Source organism: Coptis chinensis, chromosome 2 (assembly GCF_015680905.1).
Source record: "Coptis chinensis isolate HL-2020 chromosome 2, ASM1568090v1, whole genome shotgun sequence".
NCBI lineage: Eukaryota > Viridiplantae > Streptophyta > Magnoliopsida > Ranunculales > Ranunculaceae > Coptis > Coptis chinensis.
The window spans coordinates 50,477,937-50,502,123 of NC_141457.1; the positions used below are offsets into that span (position 1 = coordinate 50,477,937).

Consider the following 24,187-nt stretch of genomic DNA (forward strand, 5'->3'; position numbering starts at 1 on the left):
ATTTTTTGAATTATGGTAAATGATTTTCTTTATTTCTTGTAGTATATATGTGTATATTACTATATATATTAGGAAAAAAAAAACCTTCAAATTGCCTAAAAGATCTAAAGCTTTTCTGTAGCCTGGCACTAGCTAGCCTCCCAATCTCCGACTACCGCCTAGCGTTTTTTAGAACACTGTGTGCAACTGTACTGGGAAGTCCATTTGGAAGTCTTTTTCACTTTGCCAAGTACGAAATCTCTGCAATGCCCCATCCAAAATATCAGCAACTCCAACCAAAATCTCGGCGTATATCGTGCACGAATGGGTATGCAGTTTTTACAAAGTGAACTACAACACTTGGGTGGAAATCTGTCTTTTAGCGGGGTGGTACCGTACAACTATTACCCGAATACAAATACAACACATCTTCCGAGTTGCTCCATAGTTTTGCTGAGAGAATGCAAGAATGGGTTATGGAATTTTCATCTTGCTGCTCTTCTTCAACCTTCTAATCTCCACCTCAACTGGTAATTCCCCCTCTCTCTCTACTTTTATTTTTATAAGTGCCACGGTTGCTGTTTTAATTTCGCAATTTAAAAATTGATGGTTAATGGGTATTGGATTCGTCTCTTGTGTGCAAAATTACTACTGGGGCACGTGTTTATTTTTAAGTGACGTGATAATGGTAATTATTAGATTTTAATAGTGAGAAGAAAACCCATGTTGAATAAATAAATTAGATATGTAATTATAAGTTTGAGAAAATTGTTCATATTGGAGTTCCAAATATATTTGAAAGGTGGAACAGGTTTATTGAGGAAGGGAATATGCAAGGCTACTAAGGCATGTGAGTGTGTTGAAAATCCCAGTGAGGCACATGGAGCAGAACGGTGAGTGGAAATTATACACAACAAATTCAGGTTTGAAAGCTTATAGCAGGAAGATGCCAATTTATCCAAAACAAAAAAAAAAAAAAAAATATATATATATATATATATATATATATATATATATATATATATATATATATATATATATTTGTGTTAATATTTCTATGTTTTGCTTGGAGTTCCATGAGAAAGGCACACTAAAGTGCATGGAGTGGGGTGTTGAAGGCACATGGAGAGACTGTTAAAGGCTTGCAAAGTGATTGTTCAAGTATTCGTGGTTTAAAAAAACGCATTTTAGCCTTAAGGCGCTTTGCATCTATGAGGCTTGAGGCGAGCCTGAGAGGAGGGCCTTTTTCACATTTGAAATTGAACAATTTTCCGTGGAATAAGGTTACTTTTTATTTTGAACAAAGATTGAGAGTGATTGTGAGGATAAAAAGGAAAATAAAAAAAACAAAAAAAATTGAAATTTTTTAAGTTGTTAGGATCTTGGGTTACTCTGCCTTTATGGCAAAGTGGTGCATTTGAAATTCGTCATTTTTCATGGGTAATATTTCGGGCATTTCATTATTCGTTTTAATATATTTCATGTTAACAACTGCAAATGTGCAAATGGAAGTTGATCCATGATACCCAATTAACCATCATTTACTAATGCAGTCACATGCGATAGCTTGGCACTAGGACGAGTGCCTTGAACATTCCTCTTGCCATTAATAATTTACTATGTTACATTGGCACATCATATTTTGAAATTAATCCATGTCGGATACGTTTCCACTTGTCCCTGTCGTCAGACACATTGTATGTGATATACCTCAATTTTTTATATTTTGTTGTGCCATACGCTGTGTATCCGTGACGGATTGAAACACTCCCGTCCGTGTCAATGTGACTTAGATAATTTATAATTTTTTGTTTGTCTTTCCTTTTAGTTCTTGGCGTGCAAGCAAAGTATATTTGATTTGTGTGCCAAATTAATAACTTAACTGATAAATCTAACTAAAAAGTGGTTATAAGTTTCCGTTTATCCTTTAATCCATCAGTTATTAATTGTCCCAAGATTGACATAAACACAAATAGAATGCTAAGTAGTAGATTTGAGAATTAGATAGTGACAAGTCATTGACATTTTAAATTTGAAGTGATGCTCAACTTCAAAATGTATCTATCTTGAAGAACGAAGGATTGAATGCACCAAGTTCTTCAATGCATTCTACTAAATTCTAATCTCTAAGTGGGAGACGGTTAGAACTACTTGGAGCTTGGTCATCTTCGGTCACTACACGCAGGGTGTTGGCACCATACACTTGGCCACTTCAAGCCAGGGTTTTTTGATGGCATTAACCTTATGTCCTTATCTAACTGTCCTCCCTGGCAGTACTATGGGTACAGCAGCACCTCAAGAAAAAATTCCAATAAAGGGTGTAAGATAGATGATAAACTCCCTTAACGGAGTTAACGCAAACAATATTGCTTGAATTCGTAGAAAACTTCTATCTCTTTAAATCTCATTCAGAAATTTTTTGTACGGCGTAAAAGGGTAGGAAATGGTTTGGGGAGATGTTTGTATTAGAGAAATTGAGGAAGTGAACAAAAAGAATGGAGTTTAAGTGAATTTTGCCAGGTTTATCATCTGGCACCTTGGTCCTTTGCTTGCGCCAAGGTGAGCTGGGCCATATACGATTGCCTAAGTTTGCTTAGGAGTAGATGATCCTAGAACACCCAAGCGGCTTCTGGAATGATGCTTTAGTATAATGGTTACGTGTGCCTTTTACTGCTAGCATTTTGTTAGGCTGAAGTTGACTGATGGATCAGTTTGAAACCAACAGTAACCAACACTACATGCAACACCATTGTCACAATCTCTTGTATTGAGAAGAGATTAGAGAGGATGTTAAAAGAAGCTATACCCAAAACAGTGTAGTATTACATTTTAGACTTATTGAAATAGGGTCACGTGCGATGAATTTTTAAAGTTTGTCTCTTTCTCCATCAACATCTCCTTAGATGTTTTTTCTTTTAAGAGGAAGGTTAACGGACATCTTAAATATGGCTTTCCAAATGATGGGTGGGGCACAAAACTTGTAGGAAGAACTTATGGAGGGGAGGGTTTCTGATCAAAGCATCAACTTTTGAGAGGAATCATACAATTCAGGAATAGAAGATCAATAAAGTTTTAGGATGACATTTGGTTTGGGAATTCTCCACTCAATGATGCTTGTCGCACCAAAGAAGCTAATATTTCCGACTATTTGGTAGGACATGGAGAGTTGGTTTCTTGGGAATTGGGATATCACCTTGCATCGAAATATTAAAGACAAGGAGATGACCTTCAAGAAATTCATGAAGTGGGAAACACCTTTGGAGAGGAGAATCCAAGATTATGGAATGTTACATGGACATCCCATATTTAAAAAATATTCCGTGTCAGATACACGTCACGGACCCACATTGTTTGTGATATACCTCAGTTTTTTATATTTCACCATGTTAGACACTTCATATCCGTGTTGGACATGGACACATGTATTAGTGTCAATGTAACTTAGTGGAAATTTTGATGTAGGGTTACTATCCACTTTGAAATCTTACTCTGGGTTGTTAGCAGCATGGACCAAAATATCGCCGATATATCCGATATATCGCCGATATATATCGGTATTTTGGTACACCGATATCGATATTTCCGATATATATCCACCGAATATAGAACTCTTTTTTTCCGATATATATCGGAATTTCCGATATGAAACTTTATATTGCCGATATAATCGATATTTCCGATATAATCGATATATATCGGTTGACTTTTTGACCATTTTAAAATATAAATCCGATATTTCCAATATATTTCCGATATTTCCGATATTTTAAATAGTTTGGACTGGTTACCAAAAAAAAAAGATATATCCGAAATATCCGATATATCCGATATATATATCGGTTTTTGGGTACACCGATATACTCATCGATATCGATATTTTGGGCCTTGGTTAGCAAAGGCCCAAGGATATAAATAGTAGAATCTGCAGATTCAAGGAGGAAACACTTGATCTAATCTGGATTACTGGGCTAAAGTACTTTTGTTATTTTGGAACTTGGGCCATGGTGGATCCTCTACTTAAAGATTTCTGCCATTGTAATTTCATGAAGGGTTCTGGTATTTCTTAACTCAATTTGGTGCTTATTGTCTTCTCCCCTGCAGATTGGTACAAAGGAGGCACTCTGAAAAGATGATACCCTTGGCTTTGGTGGATAGTACCTTGCTAGGGTAGTAAGTAAATGGAGATAGGACTATCCTTTTATGACATCAATGAATTTCTTTTCTTATGAAAAAAAGAGAAACAGAAAGGGCCATCATAGGTACATTAATGTCTTGATGTAGTTGTTCCCATAATACCTATTAAAGCTAAAGAGGGCACTATGAGATGTTAAACCCACCCCAATAGTATCCTTTGGCTACCGTAGTGATCATTGTATCAAAGCATGACCCACTCACTGACCTGGTGATGAAGCAATAGATCAACCGTCTTTAAAGATACTTAGATAAGTGCATGTAATAGGTAACTTTATTCGTTCTTTAGATTATAAACATTGAATGCTGTCCTCATTATGGGTTGCCCAGGCATTCTGCTAGTTACTTTTTTGCCGTTTTAATGGAGTATTGTGGTCATGAATGCACAAATCCGCCAGTTTAGAAGAGTTTATGGAATTAAGCCATCTACCAAATCTTATTAATCCAAATTTCAAGATTACTTGTTAACAGATATAAGCAGTCACATACTCACATTTGAGCTTCGTTTCTTTGCCAATTTCAGAGTATTTTAGGCTTTGATCAGTAGAAGATCCAGTGCTCCAAGACAGTGCTTAGATTGTAACTATATACAGCTGTAACTGCAGGGAAAACAGAAAGAATAATCTATTTTGAGACTGAGATTAAAAACTAATTTCTTAAGAGAATTATCACTCCAGAAGAATGAAGTTGGAGTTCATTCTGAAGATCAGGTCCAGCTCGGATCCAAGATTGAAGGCCATTGGTCATGGTGGCCTTCGATTCGTGCAAGCTTGGATAGCCTACTTGATATCATTGCCTGTACTTGCTTGCTTTTGTGCAATCAATCTTGAGTGTGTTGTATGTTTTTTGAGCACTTATGTCCAGGCGTGACAGTTGCAGCTAATATTGCAGCTTTTTTCGTTTTTGAAAGAAAAGTCTTTTGTGGATATGAAGAGAATCGCTAAAAGCTCTTTGATTTTGTTGTGTTCAGGAAAAACAAATGGAGTCTGCGTTTCGCCTGGTGGCCGCTTTCCACCATTCTCATCCGAAGGGAAACCTCCAAGGAAAGTAAACAAAGGGCCAAAAGATCTGACACTCTGTAGACTGTTCCGCAAGAAAACATGCTGTGATGTAACTCAGACACATCAAGTTTTGTTATCTATTCGAAGGCTGGCCTCGGTGGGAGAAGCCAACCAAGAATGCTTGCAATTATGGGAATTATTGGAGTGTTCCATATGTGATCCGGTTGTTGGTGTTCGACCTGGACCACCTCTTGTATGCTCATCATTTTGTGATAAGATATTCAGTTCTTGCTCTAATGCATACTTCTCCATGGACGCAAAGACACAGGTAAATGGATAGTCATAGTATATCAATAATATGAAACATATTCTTCCATTGAGGATAAGGATAGTGAACTTGTGAACCTTACACTGTTCTTAATATGTTAAGGTGCATGTTTTTAACAAATTGACAATGCTTAGAACTTAGAACTAGAGCAAGAGAGGTTTGGTCAGCTAATTAGCTAACCCTAATTAGCCTAATTGCTAGCTCTTTCCTCCCGGCTCCCATTATTAAGCATTTAAAAATTACAAAATCTGTTGCAGAAAGGGTTATAATTATCAATTAGTTGCAGTGGGCCAATCAGGTGACCCCCTGGATCAAAATCATGAGTCTCCCCCTGGGCACAGCTATACTTATCGAGCATATGGTTGTAGCATAATAGCTTTCACTTGCTACTCCTTGATTTCCACCTCTGAAAATTGACTTAAAATGTCTATTTTAGTCCTACTGATTTTTTTTGTCTAAGACCAGTCACTGTAAAAGCCCGAGCTTGTAGAGAGATGCAACAATAATTTATGTCAAAACATAGGTCAGAACAACCCTCCTTAGCAGGGTTGCTGGTCATGCAAACTGTAGGCACTCACACTTGACAACACTATGATCATTCAGGGACAACTGCTTTAATCCCGCGTTGAAGTCAGTAGCTCTAGAACCTGAGCTTTTGGATAGGTGCCCGCCACAAGATTAACTACGTTTGTTATGCTTTGTGCTTTTCCACTTCCCTATGTCTCGGAGTTGGTCAAATACCATTAATCTTGTTAGATATTATCTACTTGAGTTGTAGCTACATTTTACTCCTTGACATCTATGAGTTTCTGATTATGACTCTTTGGTCGTCAGGTACTGTCGCCTTGTGGAGTAAGTGATTTCGTTTGTGGCAGAGCTTCTGAATGGGTCTCTAATGGTACTGAGCTCTGCAGCCACGCAGGTTTCTCTGTAAAATCATCTGAGTTTAGCCATCCAGGCATGGAAGAACCATCATGCTATGGTGGAAAAGCTAGTCTAGATTCAATTGCTGATTCTTGGAAGAGTTCACAATCCAGGGTGACTCAGGAAACTAATTTGGGATTGTTTGAAGATTTTGAGCAGTGGGTTAAGGAAATGCCCTTCAGTGAAACAGTCTTATGGGCCGTCGGAGGGCTGGTGCTTACATCAGGTCTTTTCTTCATGAGGTAGACCAATAATAACAATTTGAGATCTGAGTTTACTAGTTTCAAGTCTCAACTGTTCCTCATATGTGGTCATAAGTTATACTTATATTAACTCATGATAAATTATAGGGTTAACTAGTATTACCCCCCACTAGATGACCCAATTAGGATTCCCCCCACTAGATGGGAAATTAGGGTCTCCCCCCCCCCCCAAACACACGGAAATAGCTGAAAATATCACAACTATCCCCACCTAAGTAAAATTGAATATTTTCTTTTTGAAAAAAATGAGGGCATTTGTGTCATTTTCAATTGCTTGACTTGAAAGTAAACGGTCAATCCAAGTTGACCATGTGTTTAGGGGGGAGACCCTAATTTCCCATATTGGGGATTGGGGAATGCTAGTTAACCCTAAATTATATGCATTCAGTATTTAAATGTCATTGTGGGTTGGGGCTTTTTGATTTACTATTTTTATCTTTTCTGATGTGTGCAGCAAAAGGAAGAGCAACAACCGACGACAGAAGCAAGTGGCTGTTCTACGAACCGCAAAGAGAGTGGAAGTCTATATGAACAAGCAGTCTTCTCTTACTCAAGCAAATAGGAGAGGAGTTGGAAGATAAAATCCTCTTTGTATGTCAAAATGGATTTTTTTTTGGTTAAGTTATCCGTTCTTGTACATATTTTGTTAATGTCTAATTATTATTACTTTATAAGAGTTGGTGGACAGCGAGGCTTTGCTTTGGAAGATGTTGTGTTTCTATTTAGATGTCCCCAATAATATTTAGGTATTAATTTAAAATCGATTTGTTGGTGATCCACCTATACCTGTCCTCTGTTATGAAAAAACTATTTGATCCAGCAAAATAAAAGAAAGTTAAGGGGAAGGGAAACCAACAACTGTCTTTTATCAGTTTTAGAGTTCTTTGAAATGCCAAATATCCAGATTTTATAAGAGCACTAAACTGCAAAGAGTATGAGTATATATCCATGATTACAAGTAAGTTCTAGCCAATTAATAATGATTGATATTGTTTGTCTAAATTATGGAGACATTACTTTATCGTTGATATTAGTCTCTATGGAATGAACTACAAGATTTGGTACCGTTAAACAAACGGGTGCCAAATTTTTTGTGTTTTTTTATTAAATTTGAATTATAATAAAATTGATTTATTGAACAACCTGTAACCCTCCTAATGAAAATAGCTAGAAAACATGATAACTTTCCAATTTACAGAGTCTAATCAAATTATAAGAACTTAATTGTTATATAGGCTATATGAAAAGAGTTAAAAAATGAAAATTAGCTAATTCCATGCACTTCTTCCATAAAACTAATGATGTAAGAACAAAACGAACAGAAAATTAGCTTTGAAGCATCAATTTCCTTAATAGTAATGTAATTTTAAAAATCTAAAAAAAATCGCATATGGAAATTAATAGAAAAAAGTACTTTTAATGAAGCAAATGAAAAACAACTTGTCGTTTTCTATCTGAACAAAGTACATTAATATTGCACAAAAAAAAAAAAAAGTACATTAATATTGTTTGAAGTCTAACCCAATTTTTCCATAATAATAATATCAACACAAATTTGGTCCGCTTACATCAACACAAAGGTCACCATGTTATCCACCATGATACCCTACTATAGCAACAATTGACAAAAAATGTTTGATGCAGGAATTCTTCTTTTAACGAATTTAAAATCTTCAACTTGCAACTCTTATCAACCGTCAGCTTTGTATCCCATTATTTTACCTTCATCTACGTTGTTCGATTCTAGTTGTCTCTATGATTTATGGATGCGCCTCTTTGCTTTAGATTGGCATCTACAAATGGATTCGTTTTGTATCATATACTCTTTTTCCACTTTAAGCACGAAAAAATGATAAAATTCAACATGTTGCAAAATTTTCCAACGTCAGCAATCATGGTCTTGACTAAGAAAAGGCCACAATGGACATTTTCCTTCATAACTATGTAACAGTAGAATGTTATCAGGATGAATACCGTTCTGAATGAGTTCAACCATTTAAAAAAAAGCCTCAAACATACACAAAAGAGAAGTACCTAAACATCCAAATGCCAAAATCAATACTCAAACAGTCTTGAAGATTAATGTAACATGCATATCGATTATTTATCAAGCCATCTACTGATCATATACAAAAGCATATAAATTAGCAAATATAATGGTTAACAACTAATCTAGTAATTCACTTATACTAACATGAGTATGGCGTAGCAGCACAATAAATTCTTCCAGCATATGGAGATGCTCCATCCTAAAAGATTTAATGCCACTTTTCATTCTAGTCTAAGGGGGTGTTTGGATCCTATTTATTTATTGCCAAAAAGTGTTTATTAGTGAAAAAATATTTTTTGAAAAAATAAATGTGTTTGGTTTCTATTTAAAAAAAAAATAGTTTTTCATCCAAAAAACATTTTTTGATCCCAAAAACTTGTTTTATGATAATTAGGTAAAATTTGTTTTTCAAGTTAAAAAAACTATTTTTCTTTGAATGAAACACTTTGGGTGCTAAAGACAAATGAACTCTCCGGATGTTTTAGACTTTAGTGATTTATGCCACGATATGCCAAAATATATCGAGAAACATAGTGCGAAATCTGTTTTGATAAAATAGCTTTTAAAAAAAATCACAACCAAACATGTTTATTGAAAAACTGTTTTTAGAATAAATACTTTTTCATAAAAATATTTTTTAAGAAAAAATGATTTTTTGAAAAAATGAGAACCAAACACCCACTAAGCTTTTGTATCACAACCAATTATGTATAATTTGTATCATCTGTATAGTAAATATATCAATCACCTTAATGGAAGCTGCTATCAGCTTAGAGAAGATTCTACCTTGTACTCTTATGGTGTGAACTTCAATAACCTAGCTCGGTGATTATTTTAGTTAATATGTATATTCCATAAAGTTATAAATTTCATAACTAATAGGACACTTAAAGCATGTACTATCTTCATTTTTGTTAAAATACTACTTAGATGTCAAGAAAATCTAAATTTGGCTAAGCTAGCTATCTCACTTATAAACATTCCATTCTCACCTTAACTTATCCTTGCTCTAAGTCTTGAATGCATTCTTGTCATCACTACGGAACATGGCAAAGAAAAAAAAATAAAGTAGCACTATTAAATGTACGTCTTAACATATAAAGAAAAGATTAAAGTAGCACAATTAAGGGGGCGTGCAATGTGCAACTAATAGGATTACTCTGAGTTTGTTTGGTTACACGGCTGCAATTGTTTTTTTTTTCAAGAAGTAAGCTAGGGTTAGGCAGACCCCCACCTGTATTAAATCAAATACGTTTATACAACTTTCCTACTGCATCATCCTCTATGAGTCTGTGAAGATCTCTACTTAGAGGATGATCATGATACACACAACTAATACAATTAGAGATGCTTAAACCTGCTAGCAAGTCAGTTGGTTTGTTACACTCTGTATACATGAGAAAAATAGCAAAAAATAAAAGTGATAACCAGCTCTTGGATATGAGTAACAATGTCCAGGCAGTATCAAGGAATATCAACTACTTTCGTAATGATTTGAGTCGCCCATAGAGAGCCTGATTTGATTTCAACTTCATGACACCTTAAGACATCACATCTGATCATACCTATTTCGATGGCCTTGAGTTCATGAAAAATCACCGATTGCATCCCCCCAAATCTTGAGAATGCTTCAATCACTGCACCATTTCTATCTCTAATCACTCCACCATGCCTTGTTCCTAATGGGGTTAGAGTCCCCATCAATATTCAATTTAACTCTTGGGTCTAACGGAGGATACCATTGACACCACTTTCTTTCTATAGTCTTGAACTGAACTTGAATACCTAGTGTCTAGCAGAGGACTCAACTTTCAGGTGTATCTTGAATCACATTGATTTGAATTTGAAGATAAGCCCTCATGTCTCTAATAATTCTCCCCAATACCACTGCAGCAGGCTTTGAATTACTATTGAACCTTTTGGCATTCCTTTCTTTCCATATTGCATCAACTGTAGCACATATAAAAGCTTTATACACTTCTCCGATCTGTGCTTTCCTTTTGCAAAGTTTCAACAGTGAAAACCACTCCCTATTAGACGATCTTGTGTCAGACAAAAAACCCAAGAAAGCTTTGATCCCATCAATGATTTCTCTCGAGTAAACACATTCAAAGAAAAGATGATTGGAGTATTCTCGACTTTGATCACACAAACAACAAGATGAATGGGTAATAATCTTCTTTTGCACTAGTCTATCCTGCATGGGCAAACTATTCGAAAACAATTGCCAACAAGTAAAAGAATGTCTTGGGATCACTACTTACCCCAAACCAGTCTTTGCCACCTGATTTTAGGCCTTGCGGGAGACAAGGCTTTGTATGCACTGCTGGGCGAGAAGTGCCCACTAGGGTGCGGCACCCATATGACTATCCTCCAACAAATGAGTATTGATGGTAGTGCTCATTATGGCTTCCCTGAGGTTATTTCACTGTAGATTGCCCACTATGTTATTCCTCTTCCATTCAAGATCAAATGACTTACCTTTGCATACAAAGGTAGTTGAAGCTCTGCTACTGCTTGTGCATTGTGTAACAGTGGGATGGACTAGCACCAAATATCGTGCCATAGAAGTGTAGACTCTCCATTTGCAATACTATAGAGAACAAATTCCTTCACTTCATTCTTGCTCTTGAGAATACTCCTCCATGCCCAAGCACAATCACTTGGTACCTCCAGTCCAAAAATACTTGTTTTGAATTAGATTTCTCCAAACCCAATCAACCCACACACTTTCTTCCTTGGCTGCTATCCTGTACACTAGACCACAATATGTCCCTTTGTTCCACAGTCCCATATTCATAATACCCAAACCCCCTTCTTCCTTTGTCTTGCATATGGTGGAAAAACTAGCTTGATGGTGGCACCTTTTGAGTTCTACTCCACTCCATAAAAATCTAGCACAAACTTTTTTTATCTGTTATATCACTGTCGTTGGTATAATGAAAGTTCTGTACCAATATATAGGCATAGCAGTAAGAACAAATAAAATAAGTTGAAGTCTTCCTGCATGTGACAACATCCTAGTTTTCCAATCCTTGAGCTTGGCTGTTACCCTATCCACCAATGGTTGACACTCTTTGATCCCAAGTCTGCCTGCAAAGAGAGGTAGTCCCAAGTATTTGACTGGAGGGCTAACCAATTCTACTCCCAAAATTGTTGCCAGAGCTTGAGCCTCATAAACACTAATAGAGCCTATCATGAGAGTAGTTTTGTGTTTATTGATCTGTAAACCAGTTGCCTGCCCAAACAATTCTAAACAGTCTTTGAGGCTTCTGATAGACTCTTCCTCCCCTCTACAAAAGAACAAGACATCGTCTGCAAACGCAAGGTGGGACATATTGGTCTTTTTACATTTGGAGTGGTACTTGATTTGCTTTGCTTCTATCTTGTCTTTTACAATACTTTCAAGTACTTCCATGACTAGCACAAATAGATACGGAGATATGGGATCCCCCCTGCCTTAATCCTCTTTTACTCTAGAAAAACCCCTCTGGAGCACCATTTACTAAAACTGAATAGGAAGGAAAGCTTATACACAGTTTTATCCACTTCATGAGTTTCTCAGGAAAACAAAATCTCTCCATCATGAACTCTCTAATCTCCCAACTGGCCATAGCATATGCCTTTCGGATGTCAAGCTTCACTGAACACCTGGGAGTACCATGCTTTCGTTCATACTCTCTCAATAACTCATGTGATACGAGTATATTGTCTTGAATGTATCTATCTGGTATGAATGCAGATTGGTTTAAGTCATCTCCCTTACTCACTATTAGACCAGAAAACTCTTACTCAGTCATCTCCCTTGACGAACATAAATGTAGTAGATTCAATATCTTTGGTTAATGGCAGAAACCTAGCCCAAACATCTGAATGTCTCTAGAATGGGATTATCAAGCCCATATAAATTTTCATTGCATCGATAATTTGGGATCAAACAAGCAGCCAAGCTTACTGTAAAGGTCAAGAGTACTTCAAATATCATCAACTGTAGGCGTCAAGATGAAAACAGAAAAACAAAAAGAAAATGACGCCTGTCACTGACCTCACCACGTAACTTTTATCGAATTACAACAAAATCCTCCTGAATCACTGTACAATTGACTGCAGTAGATCTCAGCAATACATGGGCAATTCCAATTTGGCTGATAATGTTCTGCAACACGTCGCAGCTCAAATGCTCAAGAACTACGGTAAATGAGCCACTTCAACAACTCAATCTGGCAATATACATTCATCCTGATCATTAAAATCAAATAGTTAACATTAATTATTGATTGACAGCCTCGGGTAGTGCCTATTTTAAACCATGGGTCGTCAGTAACTGTTGAACTCAGCTGGGGATTATATATACAGATAAAAAAACCTGAGACCAACATAATTTTCCAACACATCTGCCTCAATGCTCTTATTATGACTTTTGCTGTTTACATGTATTCATAGAAATACTGCATACGTGGCTTACATGCTCTTAAAAGATGAAATGTGGGTAAACAGAAAAATATATTCATACAATAAACCAAATTCACACGTAAGATACAATCAAAAGATTATAATAAAACGGTTTTAAAAGGTTGATCAACTATTTGTCAATTTTATACTGCAACTTTATCTTAATTAGCACTAATGATACTTTAAAATCTACAAAGCAAAAGATAGTATTATAATACCAAATACATGTGTCCAACACTTCAATAATGAGTAAATTAACTTGTTCCAAAAAAAAAATGAGAGAGCGGATACCTAGCCAGACCGACCCAAAAATAGACTTACACGAGGAAAGAAGGGCCCATTTTTTGTGGATAAGGTCTCCCGACCATGTAAATTATCAACAAAAAGTAACACCTCATTTGAATATTTCTGACCTTCTAAAGAAGTGTTGTGAAACTGAAATATTATATACCAAGAGATAAATCCTAAGACTTTTGACCACATCTTTTGACAGGGTTAAAAATATTCGAATGAGATGAAATTTTGTGTCCTCCCTGGTGGAGAGATCATATCCACCAAAAATGAGCCCTTCATTCCTTTTGAAATTCCACTTTTTTTTTTATTGGCAAAATTCCACTTTTGGATCAGGGAGGCCAGGTATCCTGCCTAACAAATGAGTGTGGTAATCTCTTTATCCCCTACAAGATTTGAATAATTTATTTTGATCATATAAACACCCTTCCGTTGGTACAAAATTCCTTACGTGAATTCTATTTGAAAAGTTCTTATGTGAATTCCTTTAAGAAGAGTTTTAGATAAATAATGTGAAGAAATAGAATGTAATGGAGAGTGGAATAAAATGAAAAACAACTGGCACAAACCTTACGAGATGAGCGGAAGAATTCAAGTACTCCAATCAACATCTTTAGCAAGGTGCAAGACTGAGAAAGAACGCTCCACGAAGTGTTGAACAATCTTCAAGCCCCAAGATCTCTACCATCATTTTCATTCATCTGGAGATATTAGCAGGATAGAGTTCCCACAGTGCAGTCGTAGTGTCTTCAGACGAAGAAGCCATCAGCTTACAATTTGTCGAAAATGAAACAACATTACACTGAAAAGAACATAACATAAATTGTATAAAGATTACGCACAGAAAATAGCACAACACTATCAGTAACCAATAAGTGCTCATGGAAAAGGAAAATAAATAGAGAGAGAGAGAGAGCAGACTTTTACCTACGTACACAAATACATGCATACGATTGACGCTCAAAATGCATGTATGATTGGTTGCACTACGACTGTCAATGGATCGGTTTGGTTTGGGTCGGATTCTGGAAAATCCAAAACCGAACCGATAAGATATTGGGTACCCGAAACCAAACTAAATCGAACCGATAAGATATATTATAAACCGAAACCGAATCGACCTGAACCGAAAAGTATAAAATCAATTAAATCCTAAATCAAATCAATTAATTTTAGACACACAAATTATCATAAATATTATTAACATGCCATCTTATCGGTTTGGGTTCATATCGGCTTGGTGGAGGAAAAACCCGAAACCAAACTAATATCTTATCGGTTCGGTGGAGGTCAAACTAAATTTTCAAAACCCAAACTGTTTTTTATTGGTTTGGTTCGGGTCGGTTATCGGGTTATCAAAACCCATTGACAACCCTAGGTTGCACACAGCATTTTGATTCCATCAAAAGAAACCTTACAACCTACTCAAAGGATAACTAGAAAATGCAAATAGCACAAAAATGAGAACCATCCATTAGGGAGATTTTTGCGACTAAGTTTAATGAGTTGTAGATTGACTATCTTTTCCAAATCAGAATACATAACCCATTTGAGACGGGTTCAGATTTAATCAAAGATTCATGGGATGGACCGCTTTAAAATTTTCGGGGACCTAAAAAATGGCTAAACAACGTGAAGGCCAATTATACTTTCGTCATCTATCTAGAACCTACATTAGCTATACTATAGTCGTTTCTCACCTTGTAGGTCACAGGTGAAAATCAACCTGAAACGTGTACAACTAACACTAGGCTCTTCTTCAGTGCAATAGCATTCCGAAGAATAATAAAAAAGGATTAAAAAAATCAGAATATGTAACTTGTATGAGCATGGTATTTAAAAGTCTGAGAAATATAACAAAACACATGAACTTTGAAGATCAATTTGACGTTCAATTTTCATCAAAGTACTAAGAATAAATTCAAATAATTATTATTTATTCATTTTAAAAAACATAGCGTGAGGGAGAATGCGAATCAATTACACACCGTAGCACCATGGTACTTGAGTATTGCTAGAGCATTTCCTTTGCGATAATTGTAGATCCTAACTCTGTGAAAATAAGAAAGACACTTGTAAAAGTGGAAGATAGATTGAAAGTGGACCATAAATCAGGAGAGCATAAATCATGAGAATACGGAAAGATAATTCGGCTGGTAAGATATGGTGTTGATTATCATACGGATTAGATATAAAACAAGACCATGAGAAACAAGCAGAAAAGAAACCTGGTTACTGTAGTCAACAATGAAGGGAACAAAAACATTCTAAAATAACAATGTAGAAAGGATGGGAGGAAAGTACGAAACATCTATTAAATCTAGAAACCTGTAAAAAAAAAGGAAAGGAAGGGGGAAAGAAGCAAAGAAATATGCAGCCGTCAACTCATAAATTTGTATCCTTAATCGGGTGAAGCTTCTACGTAAGGTGACCCACCAGGTTAGAAACTCCTCTCACTAGAAGCTCTAAAACGCCTTCACTAATTAGACGAAGCCTTGCTTCCAGAGTCGGCATCTACTCAAATTTCTGTGACTCTGTAACATCAGTGTGCTTCCTTTCATTACTACTGCCTTTAAATTTTCGACTTTTCTTGAAGTTCGATTAATTAAGCTGGTACAGCTTCCTGCCATTGCCATTTGATGGTTCAGGAACCTAGACAACAGATTTCCCCTTAGCCGGCCTAAGTTGTCCTCACTCCCATTGTTCAAACCCTGATTTTGAGATTTTCTACTTCTCTGCAAGTTTACACTCCTTTCCTTTTATTTTATTTTTGATTGGCAAACCTGTTTTAAATGAGATCAGTAACTCTTTGATGCTGGCAGGGTTCGAGCCCCAGACCTCTGTTATCATCACCCAAAGGTTTTACACTCCTTTCCTTGTACAAACGATACACGTAACACCGGTAAAAGCCTTAGCTCCTCATTGATTTATGAGACACTGCCATGTATAACTGAATGGATAGGTTGAGGGCTCTACAAATAACGAAAACAAAATGGATCGAGTCATTTGGATGTGTGAGCAGACTTCAAGAGACTTGTATATCCTGGAGACACGGATTTGAATATGACAAATTTGAATAATGGATTTGTTTACATCGTTCTGTAGCCAAACCAAAATTCACAAAAAAGTTATTTTGCCTTACCACCTAAAAACACTTCACCACCATAACACCATTGCATCCAATCCACAAGACAAATGAACAATAAAAATAAAACTTTGGGAGGAATTACTATTTACACTGAGTACCTAATCCAAACCTACCTACAGTAAATCATAAGCCACTTGATCTGAGAATTGTCAATCCCTCACTCCCCAAAAAATAAATCAAATTAAATGAATAAAAATATAAATAATTACAAAAAAATCATTGTCCAAAATATAACTTTCTTCTTTTTGGTGGCATATACTATTCATTTATAGGAAAAAAAAAGACTTGTGGATCTCGCCCACCAAGGTCTTTTAAACAAAAGATGAAAAGGACTGCTTGCGGATGTCTACGACATACAGTATATTGGACAGAATGTGGAATAATATTATGCATTATTGTGCGACTGTTATATATAGAAACATGGTTCTCCAACATTTCTACATAAACAATGAATGACATTGTACATAAACAATATATAAATAACAATTAGCTCTAATATCTTGACAGACATGGTAATTATGTAAACAGATATGGCATCCTTGAATTAATTGCACCTTCAAGACCAGAAGTAAAATAAAGTTGAAAATAAGACCTATGATCCCATCCAGCTGTTGCAGCAATTTTCCCATCCAATCGGATTGAGATGCCTGCTATACCAGGTCATTCCAAACCATGTTCTCTCTTGACCATACAAGAACCCTATCCAACATAAGAGAATTATGTCAAGTAAACAACGAGGGAACAAAAAAATTGACAAGAAAGCAACTACATACTATTTCTAAAAAACAGGCACATTAAAAGCAAGAAGACGACTACTCCCTAACTTTCAATGACTAGGCCCATTGCACTAAATGCCACTAATGCTGGTCTGATCTCTACTATTGCATCTTCACTAAATTAAAAAACTAAGTTACATTGACACGGATACGTGTGTCCGCCATATCCCGACACGGATTCGAAGTGTGACACGGCAAAATATTAAATATTGAGGTATATCACATACAATATGTGTCCTTGGTGTGTCTGACACGGACACGGACATGTGGATAGGTATCCGACATGGATTGTTTTTAAAATATGGTGTGTCCATGTAGCATAGAAAAAAACTGCAACCGCATTGCATGAAAACCAAACGGCCAGAGAGATAAAAAGATGTCTAACACACACAAACATAGGGATGAATCAGTGTACCCATGGTTTTGAACCCATTGATATATACATGATATCTAGAAGATGAAACGAGGGCTGGCTCTTTGTGAAAATAATCTTCGCATGGCAACGATCATCTTCACCAAAAATGAGCTCACTCTGAAATCTCTGACGTTGTCAAATAGATAGATAAAGACGTTGTCTGGAAGCTTAGTGAGTACTTACCATCTGATGATTTAGAGTAAAGAACACAAGCTTGTGATCTGCAGCTCCCGAGATGCCACCAGCGCATAGCCCATCAACAGTGATGCTTAAAACTGAAAGCAGATAATAAATTTAGAAACAAAAGCATGGCTGTCAGATTACTACAAGCTAATTAAGCTCTTTTACGCAAAAAGTAGAACCATATCTATAAAATCTGCAAGATAAGCACAAGACTTGAATTAAGAACCAGGTTCAGAATGAAATTTTACAGCAGCCAATGGTACCCCCGGATTCCTTATATCCCACCAAACCATGGTTCCATCTTCATAACTACCACAAGTAAAGCAAACCAGAAGAACAATGTGAATAAGAAATCAATCTGATTAACACATGCACAAAATTCATATATACTTGAGTAATATGCCTTCATAAACGTTCACACATACAGTAGCACGAAGATTAAGGTGTGGATGAAGTTTTACAGTTCCATAGCTTTATAATATGGATGATATCTACACTCATTCGCAATTAATTGCATCTTAGTAAGGAAAAATGGTACATGGAGGCTTGCCAAGCTCATCAGTTTGCTAGTGGATGAGCTTTAGCAACGATCTAGCGCGCATGAAAGGAAAGCACTAACACTCAAGCAACTGAATCAGGAGGCAAGAATGCCTGTATGAACTGTACATTTTGAAGTTGCTTTCAGGTGCCACATGGAGATCTTTAAACCACATAAGTTTAAGGGGAAATAAGAACATAGGGAGTCCTATTTAATGAGGTGATACACCAGATTGTTTACTTGTTCAGACTCCATTTGATAATTAAAATCTTCGATTAGATTTAGTTTCATAAAATAATATTTACACCAATTTAGGGTTGTTCAATCCATTTAGATTGAATGGATGTCCTTTATAATACGAATTATCACTGGTATCAGTCTTCCCTAATTACGCTTCAATTCAAGCAGCAATGTCAGACCATTGCTGAGCATTATTATAACTACAGGGCCAAATGCTTATTCCATAAAAACAAACCTATTCAAGGGCTTCAATAATTACAAAGCCCAATGAGGTCCAAACCTGACCAGTTTCAAATCTTATCTCCTTAGGGAATCCACCATAGTGAGTAAGATACGGTCACTCCTAGATAAAAGCGTCTGCTAAGGAATACTACAACTTTGACTTTTAGAGATCTACCGACCCACCGGTGGGGTGGGTGGGTGTGTGTGTGTGTGTGTGTGTGTGTGTGTGTGGGGGGGTCTTTCTACTCATGAAATCAGATCCTACCAATTTGCTACAACTATTGTTCCTGGAATTCATATTTGATTTCACACATTTTCCAAACTGACCCTACAGATAGCATTATGAAAACATTTCCATGTAATAAAAGAGTAGTATTTGCAGATGCAGAACAGAATAAACATACTAATAATATTGCTGATATGCAACAGACAAAAGATTTAGAACAAACCCAGCCAAAACATTAAAAAACCCCTGGGATTCAGATGGTACAAAAGCCTGAATAGCCATGCACATTCCTGCCATAAAATCACAAGGTAAAGTCAACTAATGCAAAAAAAAAAAGTAGCAAAACACAATTATAAACTCACAAGCTTATAAAGACAATAATTGACGGATGGGTTGGAGACGAAGGTATCGTAATTAGGCATAGAAAAATAACTAATCACTGAATAGCAAATATTTACTTAAATAAAGATGCACTACTAGATATGGACACTAGAATGAAGTCAACCAATGTTTATCATTTAAAACAAGATGCCGACTGGTAATCAAAAGGCAATGCTGTTTTTCTTTTCTTTTTTTCTTATCATTATTTCTGTTAATGAAAACAACGTTATGGATACAATTAAACTGCAAGTGCTGAAATGCAAAGAGAAATTATGCCACAAACCCATTACAGATAATTCACTACAACGGCAAGGCATATTTTCCAAACATAAGACTTACAAAACCACCAACGAAGAACAGATTAGAATCATCAAAATGCAGTTTAGAGCAGTTAAATTACTGCTCCATGGCCAATACTGAGTATCAAAATGAACATATGCCAAAATCTACTCTACGATGAACGTGGTTTACATATGTCTGCCATGATTCAATGACATATGCAAATGGGAAAAACAAATTCATCATGTGTATAAATGGAAGGAGTTGAATGTTCGATATGCAGCATAACTGTTGAGTATATGGCTAACCTATTGTGAAAAGGGCTACATAAACAGTAAAAAATGGTATAAGCATAAACACAAACCTCTTGCCTTTGTACCATGATCCAAGGAGCTTCCATTGCAAGACTGAGGTAATCGTACTAGCCGCTCTGCACTATTGAGATCCCAAATCTCAACCTTTGGATATCCATCAAATAGTAAGATAAGGCAATAATGCGAGCAATCAAAATGCCGAAATCATTAGATTTATGTACTCACCTCAGAAGATTTCTCTCCAGCTATAGCTATATATTGTGTTCCTTCAGTAGGCACACAGTCTGAAAAGTAGTTTAAGAAGATGGATAAATCAATAAGGGAAAAAAAAACGTACTAATTGGCAATTTACTACAGGCATAACATTGACCGATAAAAAAAAAAAAATTATCTGATGAAACATACTTTTGATCACTTCCTATTTACACCCAAGTGAGTGAACAATAAGATTAGTCTGTTATCCAAGACATGGTGAGAAGCACCAGCCATATAATTATGGTTTTTGAATTAGCTACAATTATGGTCAGTGAAATGGAAGACAGACAGAAAAACCGAGGATCGCAAGCATTTTGCACATTCATCTGCAATATTTGCTTATAGTTGGCTTCCTTGATTGTAAAAAGAATACGAAAATGAGTATTTGATAAAAAAAAATGTGTCAAGGGAAATATAATGCAATACCATGAGAACGATATATGTCAATAATTCTAACGTCTAGCTTTAGTCTCTGTTGAAAACCACTTTACTCGAAAGCAAGTAAACAACCTCTAGGAGGAATATGTGATAAGGCACTTTAAAGGTGTCACAGGTCTGCCCCATGCTACCAAACGCAAACCCTCCCTCATCTGAACTGCAGTCACAATATGGCAACATAGTTGCATTCGTTCTGTAGAGTGTTTCACTGAAGAGTTGCTCTAGAGCATAAATATCACATATTCACGTACAAACGTACATAGAGAATTACTATCAAACAATTTTATTACTGAAATAATTCAAAATTCTAATCAACTCATCATCAGACACAAATGTTGATTCACATTAGTTTCATACCTTCCAACTGACCGTCTTGACCAGCCTCTCTATGAGCACCTTAACAAAGTTCTGCATCAATTGTTTCTCTCGACTTCAAGTTGTTATACTCGGTACTTGAATCCAATTGCGAGTCAACCGATAAAATATTTTCAGATTGAACCAAACAAGTAGACAGCTTCTTGACTAACGAAAATTTGCAGAAATGGTAGGAGTTGGTTCTAATAGTTACACAAGGCATCCTGCAATAAGCAAAAGTAAAATCAATAAATCCAAAAGACACGAAAGTGGAAAATATCATCATATATCACGATCATAAAATGATTTTTATGATACTTGTTATGCTAGAACCAAGTGCATTTTGATCAGCTGAATTAGGACATTATTACAACCACACTGATGAATCACTCCGAATTTATCACAAAGAAACCCAATCCAATTCAACGAAATTATCAACACTTCCTTATGAGCATTATATATTCGTACTGAAAAATCAAAATTCAACAAAAAAAAAAGTTAAAAATCAATTGGTATCCCTAGAAGAGTTCAGTTTTGCCAAGTATACTCTACCGACTAGGGGTCTTTAAGTCCTGAAGACTTGACTTGCACGGTACCTACTTAAAATCCACTACCACTCTCGCCAATGAAGCTATAGAAACGAGCAGACAATTTGGAATACTAGCAAAAATGGCCAAGAATAGAATTGCTATCAAGTTTGAGGGACAAACAAATTCCACAAATATAATTTTTCAAAAGAAAATAAAAACAGAAAAATCCCATACACGTAAAATTACTAATTATTAGTACCTTGACAGTCCTCCATCTTGAATATCCCAATACTTAACAGTTCCATCCCTTCCCTGACTACATTCAATTATACAAAATAAAATAAGAAACTTGACCAAAGCACTAATAAAATGTAAAGTGAGCAAAAAAAAAAAAAGTAGCTAACAATTTTGTTTTCTCCAATAGAAGAAGTTGTAGCCACAGAAATATGCACCCTACACAATTCACATCCCATCGTCCATCAGTATAAATAGACTACACTCAACTCAAAAAACAACAAGAACAAATAAACAGAAGTAAGTATGTTTTTTTACCATGAAGACGGCAGTGTTCAAATTCTGAATTCTCCATCAGCAGCACTACAACATTAAAACACAGAAACATACACATAATGTTTTTCATAACATGAGAAATAGAAGAAGGATACAAACAGTAATATTACCCAGTGAAGAGAAGAGAAGAGGTTTAGAGTGATGAAAACAAACATCCGTAAAGCAAAAGCCCGTTTCTCTCTCTTTCCAACACCGCGCGGTTTTTCCAACACCGGCGTGGACTTGGGCTGCTAAATGCGCTTTTATGGCGCGGTCCGCGTGCGTTTTTTTCTGAAAATTAGAACTGTCGTGCATAGAACTTGAAAAATTATGAGTTGTGCATAGAAATTAAGAAATTAACAATTGTGCAATTGAAGAAATTAAGAATTATAATTCAAAATCGAAAAAATCAAATAAATTAAAAACCTATGATTATGATTATGCAGTCCAAAATCTATGATTATGATATAATAATATAATATCCAAAATAATCCAAAGCCTATCATATTACATCAAATTTATTTAGCTATTTTCTCACGCTCCTTACCACTCGATCCCTCTCTTCTCTCTATTTGGACGTTCTTAAGCTGCTCCTCTAAGTTCCTAATCTGAGACTAATGATCTTCTTTGTCTGCACGGATGTTAACTACTTCAGCCTGAAGTTCCTCATATCCCTGATGTTGTTGCGTGTACACTTGCTGCATATTCTCATACGTTTTCCGAGTCTCGTCATATGCACGCTGGGATTGCTGATATGTATTTTCTTGGCTATAATGATATAAGGCAGTCCTCATCCCATCAAACATAAAAACCTGGTTCTCATATCTTTCCCGAACCTCAACCTGAAAATCCAAGAAAATACAATGTGAGTACATATTATATATATAATGAAGAAGATAAATAAAACAATTAAACTCACCACAGGTATATCGATCAATCTGCTGCTCTAACTTCGGATAAACGAGCATGAGGCACCTCGGGAATGGAAATATAAGTAGGCTCCCCATCGTCTACACACGGCAAACATATGAGGATTCTTGGCGGAACGACCGATATGCATTCGAGGTTGTGGGTTGTAAACAGTCGCGGGCGGATGAGAAATACGTAGCTCACGCCTCATCCCTTCCAGCCCACAAACTTCGGGTTGCTAGCCCGACCAACAGAGGCAACAACGGACCCATGGAGACACGGTTCCACCATCTATAATAATCGCTCGCCATCGCTTTAACAACAAAAGAAAACGCATTTGGCCAAGGACCACCACTGGCATGAACTTCATGAACTTGAATTCTACCCCACGACTTTGCATCACTAACATCTGGCATGGGAGCACATGGAACTCCATAACGCCCAAATCATTTGCCTCCAACATCCGTCCGCCACAAGATTTCCAAACCCGACAAATACGCATCACGACAAAAAACAACTCTGTGATGTGACAACACACAAGCATGTTGTACAACTGGATCGTCAAAGGCAGTAGACAAACGCCAATGTCTCCACTCAATAGATGACAATGATCTAATATCAATCTGAGCACGAGCCATACAAATATTATTCCTAATCTGCCCTCTGTTACGAGTCAAGTGAGGCCCTGACCAACTAGCAAATCTAAGGCGAGTATCAGCAATCATGTCTATGTTAGGACAAAGACATCAAAAGTACTCATAAAACCAAATCTCTAAAAGTCCCGTGAATCCTGCAATCTGAAGACTTCTACTTCCGAATGTCTGTGAAGCTTTATCTAACGCCGATATCAATGTGGCATATACTGAGCTATCTAGGTCGTAATCTCTCATAGTATGCAAATCAGATACATAAGTATAATATCCCAGTCGTACTGTAAAATGACCATTGGGA

The 24,187-nt window shown here is 36.3% G+C and overlaps 2 protein-coding genes across 14 annotated transcripts; one reads left to right on the top strand and one right to left on the bottom strand.

The window, feature by feature from the left end:
- Nucleotides 1-351: 351 nt before the first annotated feature.
- On the top strand, nt 352-7,463 carry LOC147516423 (folate receptor family protein). 5 transcript variants are annotated; one of them, XM_086589021.1, is made up of 5 exons: nt 429-509; nt 4,081-4,238; nt 5,141-5,499; nt 6,334-6,665; nt 7,141-7,463. In XM_086589021.1, the coding sequence occupies exons 2-5, from the start codon at nt 4,205-4,207 to the stop codon at nt 7,265-7,267; spliced, it is 852 nt and encodes a 283-aa protein (XP_086445147.1). In that variant the 5' UTR covers nt 429-509; nt 4,081-4,204; the 3' UTR covers nt 7,268-7,463. The 5 variants fall into 5 exon arrangements, with proteins under 5 accessions (XP_086445146.1, XP_086445149.1, XP_086445147.1 ...); XM_086589024.1 differs by lacking the exon at nt 4,081-4,238 and adding an exon at nt 791-872 and having other exon boundaries at nt 431-509; nt 6,334-6,649; XM_086589022.1 differs by lacking the exon at nt 4,081-4,238 and adding an exon at nt 791-872 and having other exon boundaries at nt 450-509.
- Nucleotides 7,464-9,975: 2,512 nt separating this feature from the next.
- LOC147516424 (protein DECREASED SIZE EXCLUSION LIMIT 1-like) lies at nt 9,976-22,836 on the bottom strand. 9 transcript variants are annotated; one of them, XM_086589032.1, is made up of 15 exons: nt 22,459-22,835; nt 22,331-22,375; nt 22,183-22,231; nt 22,038-22,094; nt 21,252-21,472; nt 20,427-20,485; nt 20,252-20,345; nt 19,406-19,517; nt 18,228-18,310; nt 18,002-18,093; nt 17,220-17,326; nt 15,468-15,531; nt 14,049-14,281; nt 12,782-12,975; nt 9,976-12,690 (listed from the first exon to the last, which is right to left on the bottom strand). In XM_086589032.1, exons 8-11 carry the CDS (start codon nt 19,513-19,515, stop codon nt 17,288-17,290), a joined length of 324 nt encoding a protein of 107 aa, XP_086445158.1. In that variant the 5' UTR covers nt 19,516-19,517; nt 20,252-20,345; nt 20,427-20,485; nt 21,252-21,472; nt 22,038-22,094; nt 22,183-22,231; nt 22,331-22,375; nt 22,459-22,835; the 3' UTR covers nt 9,976-12,690; nt 12,782-12,975; nt 14,049-14,281; nt 15,468-15,531; nt 17,220-17,287. The 9 variants fall into 9 exon arrangements, with proteins under 9 accessions (XP_086445158.1, XP_086445152.1, XP_086445153.1 ...); XM_086589026.1 differs by adding an exon at nt 14,407-14,504 and having other exon boundaries at nt 18,002-18,310; nt 19,451-19,517; nt 22,459-22,812; XM_086589027.1 differs by adding an exon at nt 14,407-14,600 and having other exon boundaries at nt 18,002-18,310; nt 19,451-19,517; nt 22,459-22,812.
- Nucleotides 22,837-24,187: the final 1,351 nt, after the last annotated feature.

Bases quoted from the DNA above. Each gene is read 5' to 3' on its own strand.
- LOC147516424 (XM_086589029.1), bottom strand. From the start codon at position 22,642: ATGCACGACAGTTCTAATTTTCAGAAAAAAACGCACGCGGACCGCGCC. The intron at 22,232-22,330 runs GTAAAAAAACAT...TGAATTGTGTAG, and splicing joins TGAACACTGCCGTCTTCATG to GGTGCATATTTCTGTGGCTA. The intron at 22,095-22,182 runs GTTAGCTACTTT...AATTGAATGTAG, and splicing joins CTATTGGAGAAAACAAAATT to TCAGGGAAGGGATGGAACTG.
- LOC147516423 (XM_086589020.1), top strand. From the start codon at position 449: ATGGGTTATGGAATTTTCATCTTGCTGCTCTTCTTCAACCTTCTAATC. The intron at 510-5,140 runs GTAATTCCCCCT...TGTTGTGTTCAG, and splicing joins TCTAATCTCCACCTCAACTG to GAAAAACAAATGGAGTCTGC. The intron at 6,666-7,140 runs GTAGACCAATAA...TGATGTGTGCAG, and splicing joins TCAGGTCTTTTCTTCATGAG to CAAAAGGAAGAGCAACAACC.